Genomic DNA, 18,103 nt, shown 5'->3' with positions numbered 1-18,103 from the left:
TTGGGATGGAATAACGAAAAAACGCCCAGACAGGTCAAATTTTGTTGAAAGGGGGACAAATAAGGGTGTTAAAATGAGTTACCCCCCTCTAGCCGCAAGCCCTAACAGCTCTAATTTTTTAATAGGGAAGAGGAGTTGAGCAGCACCTTATTTGTCCCCCTTTCAACAAAATTTGACCTGTCTGAGCGTTTTTTCGTTATTCCATCCTAAAGCTCAAAATTCGGAGTGGAAAATTATGATTGTATTTCACAATCCATGGAATGTCCCCGTCCCTCAAATCCAAGTGATAAAAAAAAATATTTATATTGAATTTTCAAGATGAGTTTTGACATTATTCAGACTTTTTTTCGTGTTTCGTGCATTATATTTATGGTTTCCTCCACAGACTAATAATTCATTTATTTTTAGACTATGGTTTCATCACAGAACGCCGCAACAACTAATGTGTTCTGTGATGAAACCATAGTCTAATAATAAATAAATTATTAGTCTATGGATGAAACCATAAACGTTCACAGTCCAGCTAACGTGTAACACACAAATAAAATACTAAAACACTAAAAAGTGGAGAATAAGGAATTGCGGATATAAAAAAGTAACATTGTTAAGAAAAATTTAATGTCATAGAAACAAACTAACACAAGAAGTGAGAAACTCTCAAATATTCAACTAATTCGAATGAATTCAGAATGCAGATCTAAAAAAATCCAGATGTATAGTGCAGTAACTGTATTGAATCATTTCGAAACAGCTTCTCGACTAACTGTTGTTAATTTTTCAACCAAATTTTCACACTCATTTTCTAAACATTAAGAGAAAAGATATGCCGAAAAATCAAACGTTATTCTTTCATTTTCCTTGTCGAAATGCATCCTGCACTATTTTTATGTCACATATTGATATCTATGCCTGTAAACTTCGAACGTGTCCTACAGAAATCGGTCATTTCATGTGGACACTCCTGATATGATCCCTCAGTAAGCCAATATCGAAATGTTTGAAACTGCAATCTGTGCAGCCGTACTGAATTGTTGGGGCAGTCCCCTTACATGTTTTCACATGCCTTATATGTTCCATCCTTTCGCGTAAGATACCACAAAGCGGACATCTCAACCTATCGACTGGTTTGGGCATTTCATCGAGATCTCTCTCGCAAGCCAGTTTTTTCTTCGCTTTTGGTTTTATATCGGAGGGAGACATGCTCAAGAACAACTTCATGCGTTCTTGTGAAACTCTGGGCGGCCTTGTGTTTCGTATCACCCTGTATTCGCTCTTTGGCGTAGCGATTCTCGGTTTTTTTAGGGGATGGGCGGGACGAACAGTGGTGCATTTCACTGAGGGCCTTTCCAAGTCCTCGAGGTATACGAAATTCTCTTCTGCCGCTTCTTCAAAGTCATCTTCATCGTCATCGTCATCGTCATCCTCATAATCTGAAACAGAACGATGTTAGGAAGGGTTTTGGAAATTTCGATAAGAAGAAAAATACCGGTTCGAATTGAATTTCAACCAGAACAGTTTAATGAGTAAAATATGAACACACAACATCACCTTAACGAATTCAAATGGTCATAGACGATGTCTTTTCGTAATACCCATATTTTTTACCTTTTATTAGAATTCAATAAAGATGCAAAGCATATTTCCTGAATTCCGTTGAATCCTCAAGTTAGGGCTGAAAACTGAAAAAATTGGAGAAGGATCCACTGGCTAAATGAAACGAAAAATAAAACGAGTAGAAATTTATTACTTCAATATATCATTGATATAAAAATATTGATAAAAAAAACACTACCAGAACCTAAAAAGCGGAGCTATATAATGAATAATAAGCGAAAAAGGCTAAAAAAAAAAGTACATAATTGGTAGAACAAAACAGGATGTACGAAGTTGATCAAAGGAACTTTTGATTATTGCTTGATCACAAATAGCTAATTGAGTATTATTGATTCGCAGTTCGGGGATTCCATATTTCTTCTCACCCTTAACCGTAAGTGTAAATATAAAATAAGCAAAAAATAAATCTAAAAAGAGGATATTTTCTTCACTATATAGTGAGATTCGTTGTTCGAAAATACCTCAAAAGCACAAAAATATTCGAGAGCATATTTCTACCACAAAATTAGAAATATTTACAAAATTGAAAAAAAAATCAGCTGCCGTTATCTGTGAATTTCTAAGTATATAATAGATTTTCACTATTAAGTATCAAATGAAAAATAGAGAGCATTATCAGAAAACTGATCCAAAATTAAGACGAAAAAGTGATGTTATCACAAACTACCACAATGTGCGTTCTTCATCCAAATTTGTGGTATCTAACAAACGAACCTTTTCAGAAAAAAGGGAATAAAATTACGACAACTACAAAACTATCCAATTCGACAAAAATCGAGAAAGCACCTACAAGCATCAACTTAAATATTGTCAACTAACCTAGTCAAATACGAGTAAATAAACAATGTCTTTTCAAAGGCACCGAGAATCAATATCAAAGAGAATAAAAGGTAACAACTAGTAGTAACATGTTGGAGGAACATTCATCTAATGAGGCACAAATAATTTTTTGTTCACTATTATCACAATTACTGGTAATTTTAAATTGTAAAGATGTGATGTCACATCCTATAGTATCAAAAATATTTACATTTATTGTCGAGAAAATATCATTAAGGCCATTTAAATATCACACTTTTTCTAAACGTAGGAGATAGTTTGCAGAAACAGGGCAGTGGAAGTTCAAAGCCGTTCTTTGAGCACTCCAATACTATTTTAGTCGACCACAAACGAAAAAAGTTATATTTTCTTGGTTAGTGCCAGATTTTGGATTCAGAAAATATTTTCCAATCTCTACAGAAAATTAAGGCAGCAAAATTTAGTCAAGCTTTCACTACCCCTATTATTAATTTTTGCTAGTAGTTTCAGCTCCCTGAGTTTACTCCTAAAAATGGCCTTTTTTATCTCAGAAGCCTCATGATATGCGAAATCTCATGTTGATACCTGTTTTAGCTATGGACACTTTTTCCTGGGTCACAACATCTTTGAAACGACCAAACATCAACCGTGTATTTGAATTCCTTGAAAATTATTGAATCGTTAGGTTCAAGACTAGGCAAAAATCAAAAATAGGGGTTTCCATTTTCAAAAGAGCGCAGACGAAATTCATGAAGCTCTCAAAAAACGACTTTCGAGGTTTAAAATGTGCGACAGTGAAATATAGTGAACACAATAATGAATATAAAAGTAAAAGTTTATACAGAGATCGGATTGTAGTATATTTCCAATAGAAGGAAATGTTGGACCTAAAACTGTTAACTAATAAATGCTGCATAATAGTTAACGCAAAGAAATGTTGTCAGTAAAAGGGTGAACTATACAGAAAAAGTGATGTGAAGGGGGAGGGGGTATGTTGGCTATTTGCCAGGATGATTCCTCGAAGAAATATTGTATTGCGATTCAGAAGTTCCATTTGTTACGATACTAACAATAATAACGTAAAATATCCGGTTTTTTATGGGACTCCACATCTCTGTGGCTGAATCAATCCAAAAGTCTGAATGATTCAAGAAAAAATGAAATAACCTTCCCTCAATCCAATATTTCCGAGTGTGAAGGATGAACAGATTATACATAATCATTCTGGAATATGGAGAGACGAAGATAACCTCATTCTCAGTGTTTTTGATCCCTTTCAAGGACACTGAGAGTAGAATATTCTCCATCTGTCTCCCTGATGATATTATTCAATCTGCGTAGGAACAATTTTAACAAATTAACGATTACCAGAATAAAGATAGACCACGATTCGAACTATTAAACGACATCGCTACTCTGAAGAAGTAGGACTTGCAGTTTTTGTCGTCTCAGTTTTAATAGCGGAATAATCTATATCCTTATGCATCCTCTCCATATGCCTGGACATGTGCATTTTCTGCTTGGCCTTGTAAGAGCAGAAGTCGCATCTAAACTGTGGTGCCTTACCGCACTCCCACTTCTGATGGTTCCTCAGGGAACTCTTCAGCTTATAAACCCTTCCGCAATTCTTGCAGGCGTGCCCTGGTCCTTCGGGAAGAGAATTATTCAGAGCCGTCTTATTAGATTTCGGAGCCGTCTGAGTCAGAGTTTGAATCATGGACTCCCTCAAGCTTTCCCTCATAAGCAGCATGGGCAAGGCTATATGGGGAGGCCACTTAATCGACATATCCTTGGCTGAAAAATGAATATGTTAGTATGGGACGAAAAACAGTGACGAAACACCAATACAACTAGCCATAACTATTTACAAACTAAAAATTGAAAATAAAACAGAAATGCACAAAATAAATTTATTCATCAATCTGCGTATTTAACAGATGTAACAGACGAAAATTTTAATAACAGAATTAAGGTGAAAATCATTAAATATAGAGAATCGGTAAAAAATAAACAGAACTTATATAATAAAGGAAACTTTGAACTTCACAATGGGTGCAACGCATGCAAACAAATACTGAAGCACACACAGACAAACCTATGAAACATTGTACGAATATCATGAATACAGACGCCTCAATGAAAATTTATGTAAATGGTTAGGAAATTCTGGATACTTTTCATCGTAAATGGAAGAAGCTTGGATGAAATGGAAAAATTATCCTATTCACACGTATCTGATAGTCCTTTGCGATTAGATAGAAAACCCAACATCCAAAATGAAGGTTTCCCGTCAACTGCAAATTGTTCTATACAATCCATATATTATAGGGTAAAAAGTCTATTTTGTGCGTCGGGTTTTGGAGGGAAGGTGGATCAATGTTGAAAAATCAGTAGTTTTTTCACTTTTCCTCAAATATCACGAGCGAAAATTGTGTTATACAAAAGAATAATTTGAATTGAATTGAGAACAAAAATGGTCCTACCTATAATTACATAGTTTTGGTAAAGTGAACGGATTCAGGGTTACAAACATGCAATTTTCAAACTCACAACCTCCCACCCTCCAACATTTTGGCTTTAGAGGGAAACTCTTACCTTGGATGTGGGCGTTAGGACATTTTTTGAACTTACTGTATTGTAATTTGAGAGATTGATATAACTACTTTAGTTGTACTGTTAAGAGATCACTTGATCTTTGAAAACACACATTACGTTAAAAAATGAATGCTAGTGAGAAATCCAATGTTGTTGGAGTATCATAGGACGAAAAAGCTGTCCCTCAACATCACAGAAAGTTTGCTATATTCATGAATTCATACAATGCTCCAAGACCTCCAAAATTTCCACATTCCTCAACGTACACAACGGAGGAATGCATTTGGAAGTAACAACACTCTTCGGAGCGAAGATGTGAAGTTGTTCACAAATTGTCCACAAAAAAATCCATATCACATCTTCCTTCTTAGATGGTAAAACAGAACGTAGCACACACATAAATTAATACTTCATAATTACTCAGTCTTCTTGAACATTCCGGGATTGTTCTCCTTAACAAGGCCAACTTTGTCCTTGTGCTGTCTGATTATATGCCTCATCTGATGTGCCTTTCTCTTGCATCTTTGGGGACAAAAGGGACACTGAAACTGTGGTTCTTTCCCGCATTCGTAGGTGAGATGCCTTTGCAGGGAATCTTTCCTTATATAATGCCTTCCGCACTGTAGACATTCGAAATTACCCCTGATCCTGCTATTGGAAGATGTTGGCTTCCTCTTTGGTTTTTCCTGATCGAAATCTAGCACCACCTGGTGTTCGTCTATAACGATCTGACAAGGTATAACTGAAAAATTATTCGATCAGATAAATAATGCTCGCGGTCGAAAACTCCAAATTTCAAAAATTGAATAATTCGTTCAACAATCACTACTTGAATAATGTCATATAAATCTCAAACTACAAAATTCATCTTCTAAATATCTTGGAAATAATTCTTCTAAAACTAAGGCAACATCTCTAAAGGTACTCACAAATCTCACTGCACTGCCAAACTATCAGATTTAGCATGAAAAAAACTGGGTAAATTATTGTAATTGTAATTTGTATGAAAAATAATACAAACATTGACAATTTTCTTATAATCAAGCTTAATACAAAATATCAGACAGTCACGGGCAATTTCTTCTTGATCATCTCAATATTATAAAAATTCTTTCCTTCTGTCACGTCTACATTGTGAACTTTCATCATATGTCTCCGAAAATTGCCTCTTTGTCGTGTTTTATAAGGGCAGGCAAGGCATTTATGTTGAGGTTCTTTGCCGCATTCGTACATCATATGATTCCTTAACGAAGCTCTCCACTTGTATCCTTTTTTGCAAGTAGGACAAGGATAATTGTACACTAAAAAAAATAAGAAATGAAAATTAGGCAGTAGAAGACAGACAATGACTCGATCTACTGAGTCCATTACAATAGCTTTTCCAGCCCTCAACCTGTTAGAAAAGAAGAAGAATGGACAATAAATCGAAAATGCTCAGTCTCCAATGAGTAACTGAACATAAGAATTCACAATACAGAAAATCCTGGATACACGAAAAATAGATGAAAGTTGAATCAACAAAATTGCTTTTCCCCTTTTTTGATCTCGTTTAATCAATTCTGTACATCTTCGAAATGATCAAGGATTTGGGAGAAAAACAATAAGGGAGTAGAAAAAAACTTTTATTCGAAGATGCAGCAACATTTCAGACAAACAAAAATTGAAAACACAAACAAAAGCTTCTCGACCTCATCATCAATTTGAAACTTCAAGAACATGAAGAAACATGAAGAAATAGGTAGAAAAATATAGACTGATTTCGGAATCTAAAATGTTACTGAATTTCCACAACGTCATCAGTTGACGTGGACGCAAGAAATAATGGACTGGATCAAATAATTTTCAAACATAAAACTTCAATTCATATTTAAAAAAATCGGAGAGAATATGACCTGAAGAATGTGCAAACACGTGCAACTGGTAAAACTCGCAGTACTATAATAATTTATTTAAAAAGATAAGATATACCTACTTCATATTTTCCATATATACACATTATATTTATTTCAACATCAAAATTCATCACTGATATTATGACAACATATTATTCATTTCCTTAACAGTTAGCATATACAGCTTCGTTTTCAGCTCTTGTCTCGTCTTAACCAGGTTATGTTTTTGTTGCAAATGGCACTGCAGACTCTGCACATATTTACAACTGTAAGCGCATAAATTGCAGTAGAATTTTGTTGGTGCACCACAAGTATATTTGCTGTGGTTGTACAACGAACCTTGATGCCTAAAGTTTCTGAAACATCTGTCACATTGATACTGACCATCTGAAACTGAAAAGGCCATGATGAAATGGATTTATTGCAAGCAAAAATGGGCTATCTACAGCGTCCATCCATCCCATGATGAAATAGCAGTTTCAGTGAGATTATCACAATCACAATCAGTCAAAAGGTGAAAAAATTTGCACTCGAGAAAAATTGTGAAATAATAGATAATAATTCAGCAAAGCACACAATTAGCGACAGAGGTTAATACGTCAACCATTCCGCTAAACTGGAGAAGAAGAAAGAAGGTGAGGAATATATTGCTCCGCAAAAGTTAAGGAGGGTATTTTTAGACTGAATGTCTCATTATTTTGCCCATTTATCTGTAATTGTCACAGTTAAAGGTGAAAATTTATTTTAGTAGGTTGTTGTACTACAAAATCAATTCAATTGAAAAAATTAAGTTCAGTAAAGCCTGACTTGATACCTATGCATGATTCGACAAGTACTCAAAGGCTCTCTACGGATAGACGCAGTCAGAAACCGATCTAGTGCGGGAGTGGTGGATCTTGAGCGTCCACTCCTCCAACGTGAAACAATAACTGGTCCAAAATTCTTAGAAACGCAAACTACAAGAACTTACCTGAAACTGAAAAAATTATCAAAAAGGGACCAAGAAAGTAAGAAAGTAAACATTTGATTTTTCATAAATGAACATTTGGTGGACAAGAATCTGCAACTTTTCAAACTGAAAATTTCTGAACTTCCTTAACTTTTATGGGGCAGTATATTATTGTGAATCGTTCATTCTTCCCTTCTCAAGTTGCTATTTTTGAAGGCACTGTTGATTAGAATGTTTATGTTAATTTGATAGTTCACATAAAAAAAATCGAGTTATATAATACTTTTGGTTTCAATGCTTAAGAACACCATTTTATGGACATGTGATTGAACCCGAGGATAATTTTCGCAAGTTAAACTCTGGAAAACAATCATATAACAAATCATTTTAATTCGTATATATGTAACACAATATGTACAATGTTAATTGGATATCAGAAGCATCAATCGCTCTCAGCAAGACTGTAAGATTTCTTCTTCCAAAACTTCTGGATTCTTGTCATCCGAATGTTGCTTTCGGATGTGTTTCAGAACATTACATCGCAGATGACTTCTTACACCACACACAGAGCAAGTGAATCTTGGAGGTTGCTGGCATTCGTACTTCAAATGACGAGTCAAAGATCCTAACGTGCGATACATTCTACTACATTTATTGCAAGCGTAACGACCTGAAACTGCACAAATGAATATTAGCAAAATGGGGTCTTTCAATGTTCGAGTATGGTGAAAGAATCTACCAAACCTCGGTTGTTATCATATTTATATCAATAACAGTTTTTTCACCTTCAGTTGTAAAATTCGAAGCTTTCAGAACGTCTTGAATCTGTCTCAGAAACCTTCACAAAGTATGTGAAAAGTAACGCATGAAAATCCCATCTTCGTTAATAAATACATTATAGAAAAATGCTCATTTTAAGTCACGATATTTTAAGTAATCCTTTCGACTAATCGAGGAGGTATAGTACTTGTTAAAAAGAAATACATCTGTATTCGCAGTTGATCAAAAGGTTGGTAGGTTATCAGTGATTCTTTACAATTTCAAGGGTGGCCAAACCGAAAAGAATGTTATGAGAATGAATCGAGTACTTGGTAACAGATCGTCTCGATATCCTGAAACGTGTCAAAATGGAGAATTCAGAAGCAGAAAACGGCAGTGATAGAAAAATATGGATCCTGAACAAAGTCTGATTCGATGTATAGGGTGGGCAAAATTGGTGATACCTGAATTACAACTTTTTCAACCCAACGAGATAAAGGAAAATGCGTGGCACATTACGGGCGTCTTTTTTCGAGAAACTAATAATGCCATCAACTGCATTCCTCTATCTTCTTTTTTTTTTCGAGTTAGAGGCCAAAATTAAAATTTGAACTTTGGTCATTATCTCCGTTTCTGTTTGAGCTAGGATGTTGAAATGAAAACACTTTTTTGATAGCAATCCAATGGCGTACTATGATTTTTTCTAACAGGTATATTTGCTGAGCTATAACATAAGGATGTATTTTTTCTTATAAAAACAGTAGTTTAAAATGACCTAGAAAGACTGAGGGCAATATATGATATATTTCTGAAACGTTAAAAAAATGCCGATTCTTTTAAACTACTGTTTTCATAAGAAAAAACACAACTTTATGTTATAGCTCAGCAAATGAACCTGTACGAAAAAAATCATAGTACGCCACTGGATTGCTATCAAAAAGTGTCTGTATAATGTCTTCATTTCAACATCCTAGCACAAACAGAAACGGAGATAATGGCCAAAGTTGAAATCGCCCAAATTTAAATTTTGGCTTATAACTCAAAAACAAAAGATAGAGAAATGCAGTTGATGGCATTATTAGCTTTTCAAAAAAAGACGACATGAATGGTACATTCAGTTTCCTTTATATCGTTGGGTTAAAAAGTTTTTGTTCAGGTATCACCAATTTTGCCCACCCTGTACATCGTTTGAGGTGATCAAACGCATACTACTATGACCTCAAAAAAAAACAATAGTCAGTGTAAGTTTTCAAGAATATGTTAGCTCCAACAAAAGTTGCTGGTCAAAAAGCTGAACAAAATTGTTGACTTTTATCGAAGCCAAGTATTTTTCGTCCGCAGACACTTTTTGTCCGCAAACTCTTTTCGTCCGCTGCCGTCTCTACGCTACGGCACTGTACCAAGGTGGCGATTGAGTCATTTACGAGTAAGTTGAGAACGTGCATGGTTTGAATATTAGTGTTCATAATAATTTATAATGGATAGTGATTAGTAACACTACTCCAGCGCGAAGGGAATTGGCAACTACGGCGACATAGCCGAGGCCAACAAACAGGTGAGTACTTACTTTCATAAAGGTATGAGGAGGTAAACGAAAAAATTTGATATTCTCGTATGAAGGTACTTTGCAACAAATAATTCTTTAAAACACAAAACGGAGCCATAAAAGGAAACAAAAAGTTTAGTAAAAGTTTTTTATTCTTTCTCGACATAAATACCAATTCAAATCACTCGAATTATAACAAATATGATTCATAACAAAACCATCGTCCAATTCACTCTGACTTAGAGAAAAAACAAACCATGTGCTTATTTTTTATATGATTTTGTATCTCGTTGTTCCTGTAACTTCGATATGGGCAATATGCGCATGACAGTGGCGGTTTCTTGCCGCACTCCACCCTTATATGACGGGCTAGGTTTTTCCTCGCCCTGTAGACTTTTCTGCAGTCAGGACACTCGTAACCGTTCTCCCTGTGGAAATTCTCGAGTTCTATCAATGTGTGACTTTTTTTTCCCCTTCTGATCACGGGTTTTTTGTCAACAACAACTTCCGGACAGACTGTGTCTATTTTTATATAAGTTGGCTCTTCTAAATCGACCTCTGATTTCGCCACGTCTTCGAGAATGGTGATTGTAACGTCTTCCATATTCTCTCCACTCACTGCCTCCTGCATAACCTTTTCTAGCGACAAGTTATGCGAGGATGTTTGAGAAAGTAAAGGCTCTAAAGAATCGATCTCAGGATCGATCACTTGGAATGTCCAATGAGTGAGGTTTGGGTCCAGAGCTAGGTTTGTCGCGTTCTCTATCAGCTCCATTGATGCATCTACAATATAATTGAATGAGTGATTACTGGTTGTTCCGTCAAGGCCAGGAAAATAGAAGCCGTTAGATGTAGAACATTTACTATTAATCTGATACTATCATGGCAGAAAGAACGTGGGTCTTTACCCACGTTCTCCCTCCCAGATTCAATCTTTATTGAATCTGGGAGGGAGAATTCAAGTGCAGAGCCAAGAGGAAATGAGGATTTATACAGGGTGGTCCAGATCGTAACCAAGAAATTTTAACCACGTATTCTACATCAAAAATAAGCCCTAGTTTGTCATATAAACATATGACGAGAAATGTTTCCTCTCAGAGATACGGGGTGTTGAAATTATAGAAAAAAAAATGTTTTTTATGAATAACTTTTACACTGCTTGAAATATTTTTATCAAATTTGAGACATAGGTTTTTAGCGTCAAGAGGCACTTTTTGCATAGTATCATTTCTTTTCTATTCCACCAATGGCGTCCGTACTGCAGCGAGACTGAATATTTTCAGATAAAACAATGATACGCCACTGGTTTTTCCGACAATAAAAATTACTATTCAAATCCTTAATTAATTTGGATCAAATTCGGTCTCTTGACTTTTTGCTGTACGAGGCACCGTTTCCGGTTAAAAAAAATAAAACACATTCTCATGCATGAAGAAATCGCCAAAATTTGATATGGTAGGTACATAATAATAGTAAGACTATTTTTGCTATATCAAATTTTAGCGATTTCTTCATGCATGAGAAGGTGTTTTATATTTTTTTAATCGGAAACGGTGCCACGTACAGCAAAAAGTCAAGAGACCGAATTTGCTCCAAATTAAATAAGGATTTGAAAAGTAATTTTTATTGTCGGAAAAACCAGTGGCGTATCATTTTTTATCTGAAAATATTCAGTCTCGCTGCAGTGAGGACGCCACTGGTAGAATAAAAAAGAAATGATATTATGCAAAAAGTGCTCCTTGACGCTCAAAACCTATTTCTCGAATTTCATAAAAATATTTCAAGCAGTGTGAAAGTTATTAATAAAAAACATTTTTTTTTTATAATTTTAACACCCCGTATCTCGGAGAAGAAACATTTCCCGACATATGTTTATTGTTTATATGACAAACTAGGGCTTATTTTTGATGTAGAATACGTGGTTAAAATTTCTTGGTTACGATCTGGACCAGCCTGTATTAATGGAAACTACCGATTTCTTGTCATTCTTCTGAAGGGTATAGTCAGGGGATAATGCTCAACCTGAGTAGTTCTAGATTTTAAACGGGGAAAAGAAGGAACTCTGAAAATATTTTAGGGTGGATGTATTAGGTGTTCTCACAACTTGTTGGGATAAAAATAAAACAAACTCTTAAATTTCAACTTTATCCTCAGACAATAAAATAAAAATTATAACAAATAACATATTATGGCACATAAATTCTCATTGACTTAGAAGGAGTATTTGTTCACTAAGAAACTTCAAAGTTAGCTCTTTAAAAGTTTATATAATGATATATAAACAGTAGCGTCGAAAGGAATATATCGAGATTAAACTGCAAATGATGTACAGGATAATAAGATGACTTGGCGCAATTTATTTTACCAAAAATATCGATAACAAGTGTCAAAGTTGAAATAACTTTTTTTATATCTTTGGATTACTTCTAGCTTATTGCACGAATTTGGAAAATGAAATTGAATTTTTCCATTAACTGGATTTTATGGATATTTCCCAAAAACTTCAAAGATATTCAAAAAATGGAAGTTTTTCTTTGTCAATTTTTATAGTCCAGTGCCTTATATTGAGTGTTGAGTGTTGACCAAAACTTTTCCACTCATCCTTTCTGTAGGATAAGTGGATAAGTATGTAAGTATGTTTTTTTCCTAACATTTTTCAATAAAATATCGAATTCATCATGGAGATACTATTTTGTTTTCCATGAGAAAAAAGACCATAGAATTCATCTTCTAAAACCTGACCATTGGCATTCAAATTTCCTGGAAATAATACCACGGTAAAAATTTCAATAAACTGAACTTAAATGCTTCTTATCAAGTGACATTCTTAACGAACAATACTTCTCCTGATTGAACATAAATAAAACACTTAGTTCACATGTACTTTCGGAACATAAAAATATTAATAAAAACATAAAATCATTGGCATGATGACAAAAATAAGGTACTCACATGGAATTGATTTTACTAAAATTATCAATGGTTATAGATGACTAGAATAAATGTGAATTAATCACTAAGTACAACAGATAAAATAAAATGAGATGACAAAATAGTCATTCTCTTCCACGTCAGAATCATCAGATGGTTAGGATCACCTTTAACTAGGAAAAATATTGGCAAATTTCGAAAATCCTGTTTTCATTATCGAAAGGCGAATCCATGACTTTTGACGTGTGAAGCCAAAACATAAGCCCTCCTTGCCCTATAAGGACAGTGTGGGCAAGACAGAACAGGTTCCACACCGCATTCTTGACGAATGTGCCTACTGAGGGTTTTTTTATGACTGTAAATTTTTTTGCACTTGGTGCATTCGTACAAGTTCGGAATAGACCACAGCTGACCCATTCCTCCGAAAGATGATTTCTGCCCTAGAAATTAACAATCAATATTAATCAGTTCGATATGTTCGCGGTTGCGGCACATCAAGCATTCCACAAGTTCATCAAGCCGTTAGGGCTTGGTTCTATCAAAACTGAGGCATCTCAACGTCTGATAGTGAAAAATGAATAATTATTAAGGAAAGACATAAAACAATTCCAAACTGAACGGAAGGACAGACAAACGGGGTTGAACTGTATTTCAGTGTACCACAAAAGCAACTATTATAAATCGTATTTCTTGGAAAATAAGCGTATTTCCCATGATGATTTATAGGTATCAATATCAATGACATTCTCCACTGTGCTGATGTTGAGACCAACCAACTGAAACTCTGCTAATTTCACATGTGGATTGTATACGAGAACTTTCTCCAAAATGGGTATCGTAAAAAGCTTGTTGGGAATCCCGAAAATAACCAAAAATTGCATGTTACAAGCTAATCCCAACATTCTTCAATTAAAGAACATTTCTCAATTCAGGTATTTCATCTTCAACTTTGAATCTTCATCGGATGTAGTAAATTGGATCGATTCGATAGTTTTCTAGATAAGGGTAGACAGCATACGGTGCTGAAAACTTTTTATATGAATTTATGAAGTCACGAGTTTCAGAACGTAGGCAATATGTGGTAACAAGTTTTTTCGTGATAACTGAAAATAATCAAAAGGAAATCTGAATCAGCGGTTCGAGGGAAGCTATTTTTTTAAGTTGGTTGAAGCAGAACTTAAATTATAAAGGTCTCTTTCCTTCAAGAGAGAAAGAGTGAGTACGCATCCTCGCACTAGGGACAACTCTTAGTATTAGTCTTTCCATCCTAAGTGTATTTTAAGATATACAGGGTGAGTCTTTGACTCGTACAAATATGTTAACAGTATATTCTTGAGGTCAGAAGAAACGCTTTTTTCATTTACCATTTTTTCCGAATCGGATCGGTTTAAAAGATACAGGCTGTTGAAAAACCATAAAAAAATGTTATTTTTAGTTCTCACAAACGGTTTTATCGAATGAAACGAATTTCGGAATGTAGTTTTTCATTTTTTCGATTAATCTTTTTCGACCCAAGATATCAATCACGTTTTCCAGTTTTCTCATTATGACCATTTCGTACCATAAAAATACCAAAAATTCAAAGAACCCAACTCTTGAAACTAAGTTGGACGCTATCAATGAATATTTGAACGTTTTGTTAAATAAAAGTATTCTTCATATTTTCTCATATAATGCTCCGTCATCTAGCAATTTGATGTTAAAAAATTAAAAGGTATCTGTGAAATTTGGGTACTTCAGCTGAATACAACTCTGTTTTAAAGATCCACAGATGTATGTGTAAGGTCACAAATTTAGCTAGTTATTCTGAAGGTTACTCCAGGGTTGGCACAGCTTATTATGAAAACTCAAAATCTTTTCATCAGGGCCGAATCGAAAAAAATGGTATAGGAAAAAAGTGTTTCTTTTGACCTCAAGAATCTACAGTGCGAGTCAAAGACTCACCCTTTGTGTTGTCGCTCTTTTTGGTTCTGAAAACCATGTGCATCTTTAATTTTTAATATTTTTGAACTGGAAAAAAAATGAATCAATAATACGTTGAAAAGCACTCCTTTCTCTTTAATCAATAATGGCATGCTTAAAATTTCATTTCGCCATTTCTGCCCTACTTACCTCACAATGAATAAGTGATTTGCCAGAAGATCTTCAACCTTTTTAGCTGAATTGAATAAAATATGAAGACATCTTCGAACGAACAAAATTTTAGTGATCCTGTGTGTAAAATACCTTCCTTCTTCTACTTTCGTCGCAAGCTTCAATTTCATTATGGTTCTTTAAGGTAAATCGATCTCTTGGCCTACTACTACTTAATATCAGTTTGTTCTATTACAGGTGCGATTGAGAAACTCCACAAATAAAACTTCTTGTTTCAATATACTCAATATTTTGTATTTTTATGCATTATTATGTATCAATTGTAAATGACGCAAATAAACATATCTGTAAAAAAATCGATGGTTACAAAACTCACAAAAAAATTGCGGATCCCTTCCACACTCAATTCGAATATGGCGATCAAGAGAATATTTCCATTTATACTGTTTGAGACATGTTGGACAAGTATTCACACCTGTAATAGCAAAAACCAAAATAAATTCAAACACCACAAAATCGATAGAAATTTCATCAAGAAAGAACTCCGGAGAAGCAGAAGCTTTGGATTGGAATTTTCATGAGGAAGTATTTTCCCTGAAGCAATAAATGTTCGAATGACTGAAAAAAATTCCGAAATTATTAACTGTAAACAACAAAAATATATAATAGAGCCAGTATAAAGTGATGCACAAAACGCATATCTTAGTTTATCATTTTGTAGAAAAATGCTGGGGCAGGTCAATCATTAACTTTTTTAATTATTTCAATGGTTATTTTTTTTCAGATAATTCATCACCCTACGGTAATGGCATGTTTTCGAGAACACGTCAAACACATCAGCCACTCTTGAAGTGTATGAAATTGACCTCAAATTATATAAAAATAAAAATTCAGATTCAATGAGTCTAACCATTTCATCCCTATAATAAAAAAAAAATTATAAAAAACATCAATACGTCAATGACCCATCCTCAACAGCAAATGGTTTATCCATTTTTGGCAAAAAGTTGAGGTTGTTCTAAGGAACAACCTGCATTAAGATGCAATTGTTTGCATAATTTTAAATAAAAAACCTGTCTGAGCATTTTTCTACAAATTACCTGATAACTAAGATATGCAATACTTTTTACTCACTCGGTATATGTGTTCGACGTTCGTTTTGGGAGCCACATTAAAATTTCCTTGAGTGAAAATTCTCTACTTTATAAGAAGTAACGATATAAACTTATACTGAAAAATTTTGAATAAAAGATAAAACAGAACTTAGTCTCAGAATAAACATTATATGATATATAGGATGTCATCCATATGATAGATAAAAGCTGCAATGATGAGAAGGTCAATTTCCAGTCCCAGTAAAAATGGTGAGGAGAAAAAGTCAATAATATTTATTTCGCATAATTTTTCGTCAATATTTAACATGTGTTTCCAGTAAATTCCAAAAAATAAATAAATAGCTATTTACAATCTCACTGCCATTATTGTGCTCAGTCATTAATTATATCCAAACAATAAATCGTTAAATAATACTCTTCACGATTTGGTTAACGAAGTAGGTACAACAAATAAACACAATTTTCTTATTTCCGAATAGAATTTGGAGTAGAAAATGTACAGTTTTGTAAGGCCACATGTAATAGTCGATCGTCTGATTTTCATCTTATGGGAACAAGCCTATGTGATCTCTTAACGTCCTTCGTGGAATATTAAATTTTTTTGAGGCTGCCCTTTGCGTTAACAGTCCTTTCGATATGGCATAAAGAGCAGCATTCATGTCGGACACTGTCCATTTGGTACCCCTTCTCTTCGTTCTCAGAAGACCATTGAGAAATTCTGAAAAATTTTACGTTATTTTTTCTAGTCCTTTCAATTTTTTTCTCGAACTACAGTTTAATTTTCTCAGTTGGGTGTTGAAGCTGTTCACTATAGAGTCTACCGTGTAATAAATATCATGCTGAAAATTAAGTTACGTTTATAGAAAATTGTCTGGTGAATGAGAGATAAATTTCGCAGATCATCTGTGTTTCTATTAGTTCAATTTAGAAGATTAAAAATCACTGTTAAATAATTAATGATATCTCTGAGAATGATAATTTGGAATTTATGATCCAGTGACCTTATACCTAAAAAAGAAATGGGAACTAAAAAAAGTTTTGCTCGATTAACTACAAGTTGTTGACCTATCTACTGCGTTAATGGAAAATACAGAATCTAGATCTTGATAATGCTTGGGTATAAGAGGAAAAAGAAGAATATTTCACTGAAATTGAAATGAAAGGTCAAGAATTAAACTACGGAAGGATTGGTCAAGGTAAAAAAATAATGCATTCTTTTATCATACCATCTAATGGATATTTATATTATTTTTGAATAAATATTTGTACATAAAACTCGCTTATGTATACAAAATATAAATGTTTCAACATTTTTTTGTACTACGAATACAAGACTAGAAGAACTGACCAAATAAAATACATAACTAGGACTAGCATGGATTATTCTAGTTCCTTAAGGCTAGCAGGAGAAATTGCACCAAGGAGGGAGGTTTTTGAGAAAAATCGCGAACATACGGTAGTTACTAGCTTAGGTTCGGTATTTTCGAATTTTTGCTCTTCCCGAAAAAAATTCCATCAATATACTGAAACTGAAACCTTTTGGGGGATAGCATAGTTTAAAAACGCAAAATTTTTGGATATATGAGATATTGGAATTTGAGTTAAAAATCTTTGGATGATGTTTTCACGCAATCATCAGGTGAGTATATTATTTCCTGAAAAAATTTGACGATTGTGACTTTAGCAATTGAACTAAATAATAGTAGTTAGAGAGCCCAAATGCCCAAGAGTGAAATTTAGTATTTACTCAAGCGTATCAGATTAATATAAGGAGGAAAAACCATGAGTCGTGAGGAGTATACAGGGAGAT

At 34.2% G+C, this 18,103-nt stretch overlaps 2 protein-coding genes across 12 annotated transcripts in view; one reads left to right on the top strand and one right to left on the bottom strand.

Moving 5' to 3' along the window:
• Nucleotides 1-18,103, top strand: part of LOC123309063 (protein tramtrack, alpha isoform) — a 592,303-nt gene that overhangs the window by 502,554 nt on the left and 71,646 nt on the right. The gene's annotated exons all lie outside the window — the stretch shown is intronic.
• Nucleotides 1-18,103, bottom strand: part of LOC123309087 (longitudinals lacking protein, isoforms A/B/D/L) — a 286,345-nt gene that overhangs the window by 253,179 nt on the left and 15,063 nt on the right. Inside the window, exons 5-6 of one of the 11 annotated variants that reach the window (XM_044892042.1) lie at nucleotides 5,428-5,749; nucleotides 4,173-4,206 (exon numbers count right to left, since the gene is read on the bottom strand). The exons of 7 other annotated variants lie outside the window; for them this stretch is intronic. In XM_044892042.1, the coding sequence (XP_044747977.1) occupies nucleotides 4,188-4,206; nucleotides 5,428-5,749 (341 nt within the window). In that variant the 3' untranslated portion in view covers nucleotides 4,173-4,187. Of the gene's footprint in view, nucleotides 1-601; nucleotides 1,431-1,724; nucleotides 4,207-5,427; nucleotides 5,750-10,288; nucleotides 10,937-18,103 lie in introns of those variants that run through there. 3 more of the 11 variants (XM_044892015.1, XM_044892032.1, XM_044891980.1) reach the window with 3 other exon arrangements.

The sequence above is a fragment of the Coccinella septempunctata genome, chromosome 1 (assembly GCF_907165205.1).
Source record: "Coccinella septempunctata chromosome 1, icCocSept1.1, whole genome shotgun sequence".
NCBI classification, from domain to species: Eukaryota; Metazoa; Arthropoda; class Insecta; order Coleoptera; family Coccinellidae; genus Coccinella; species Coccinella septempunctata.
The sequence above is the reverse complement of the archived record's forward strand: the minus strand, read 5'-3'. Positions and strand labels throughout refer to the sequence as shown.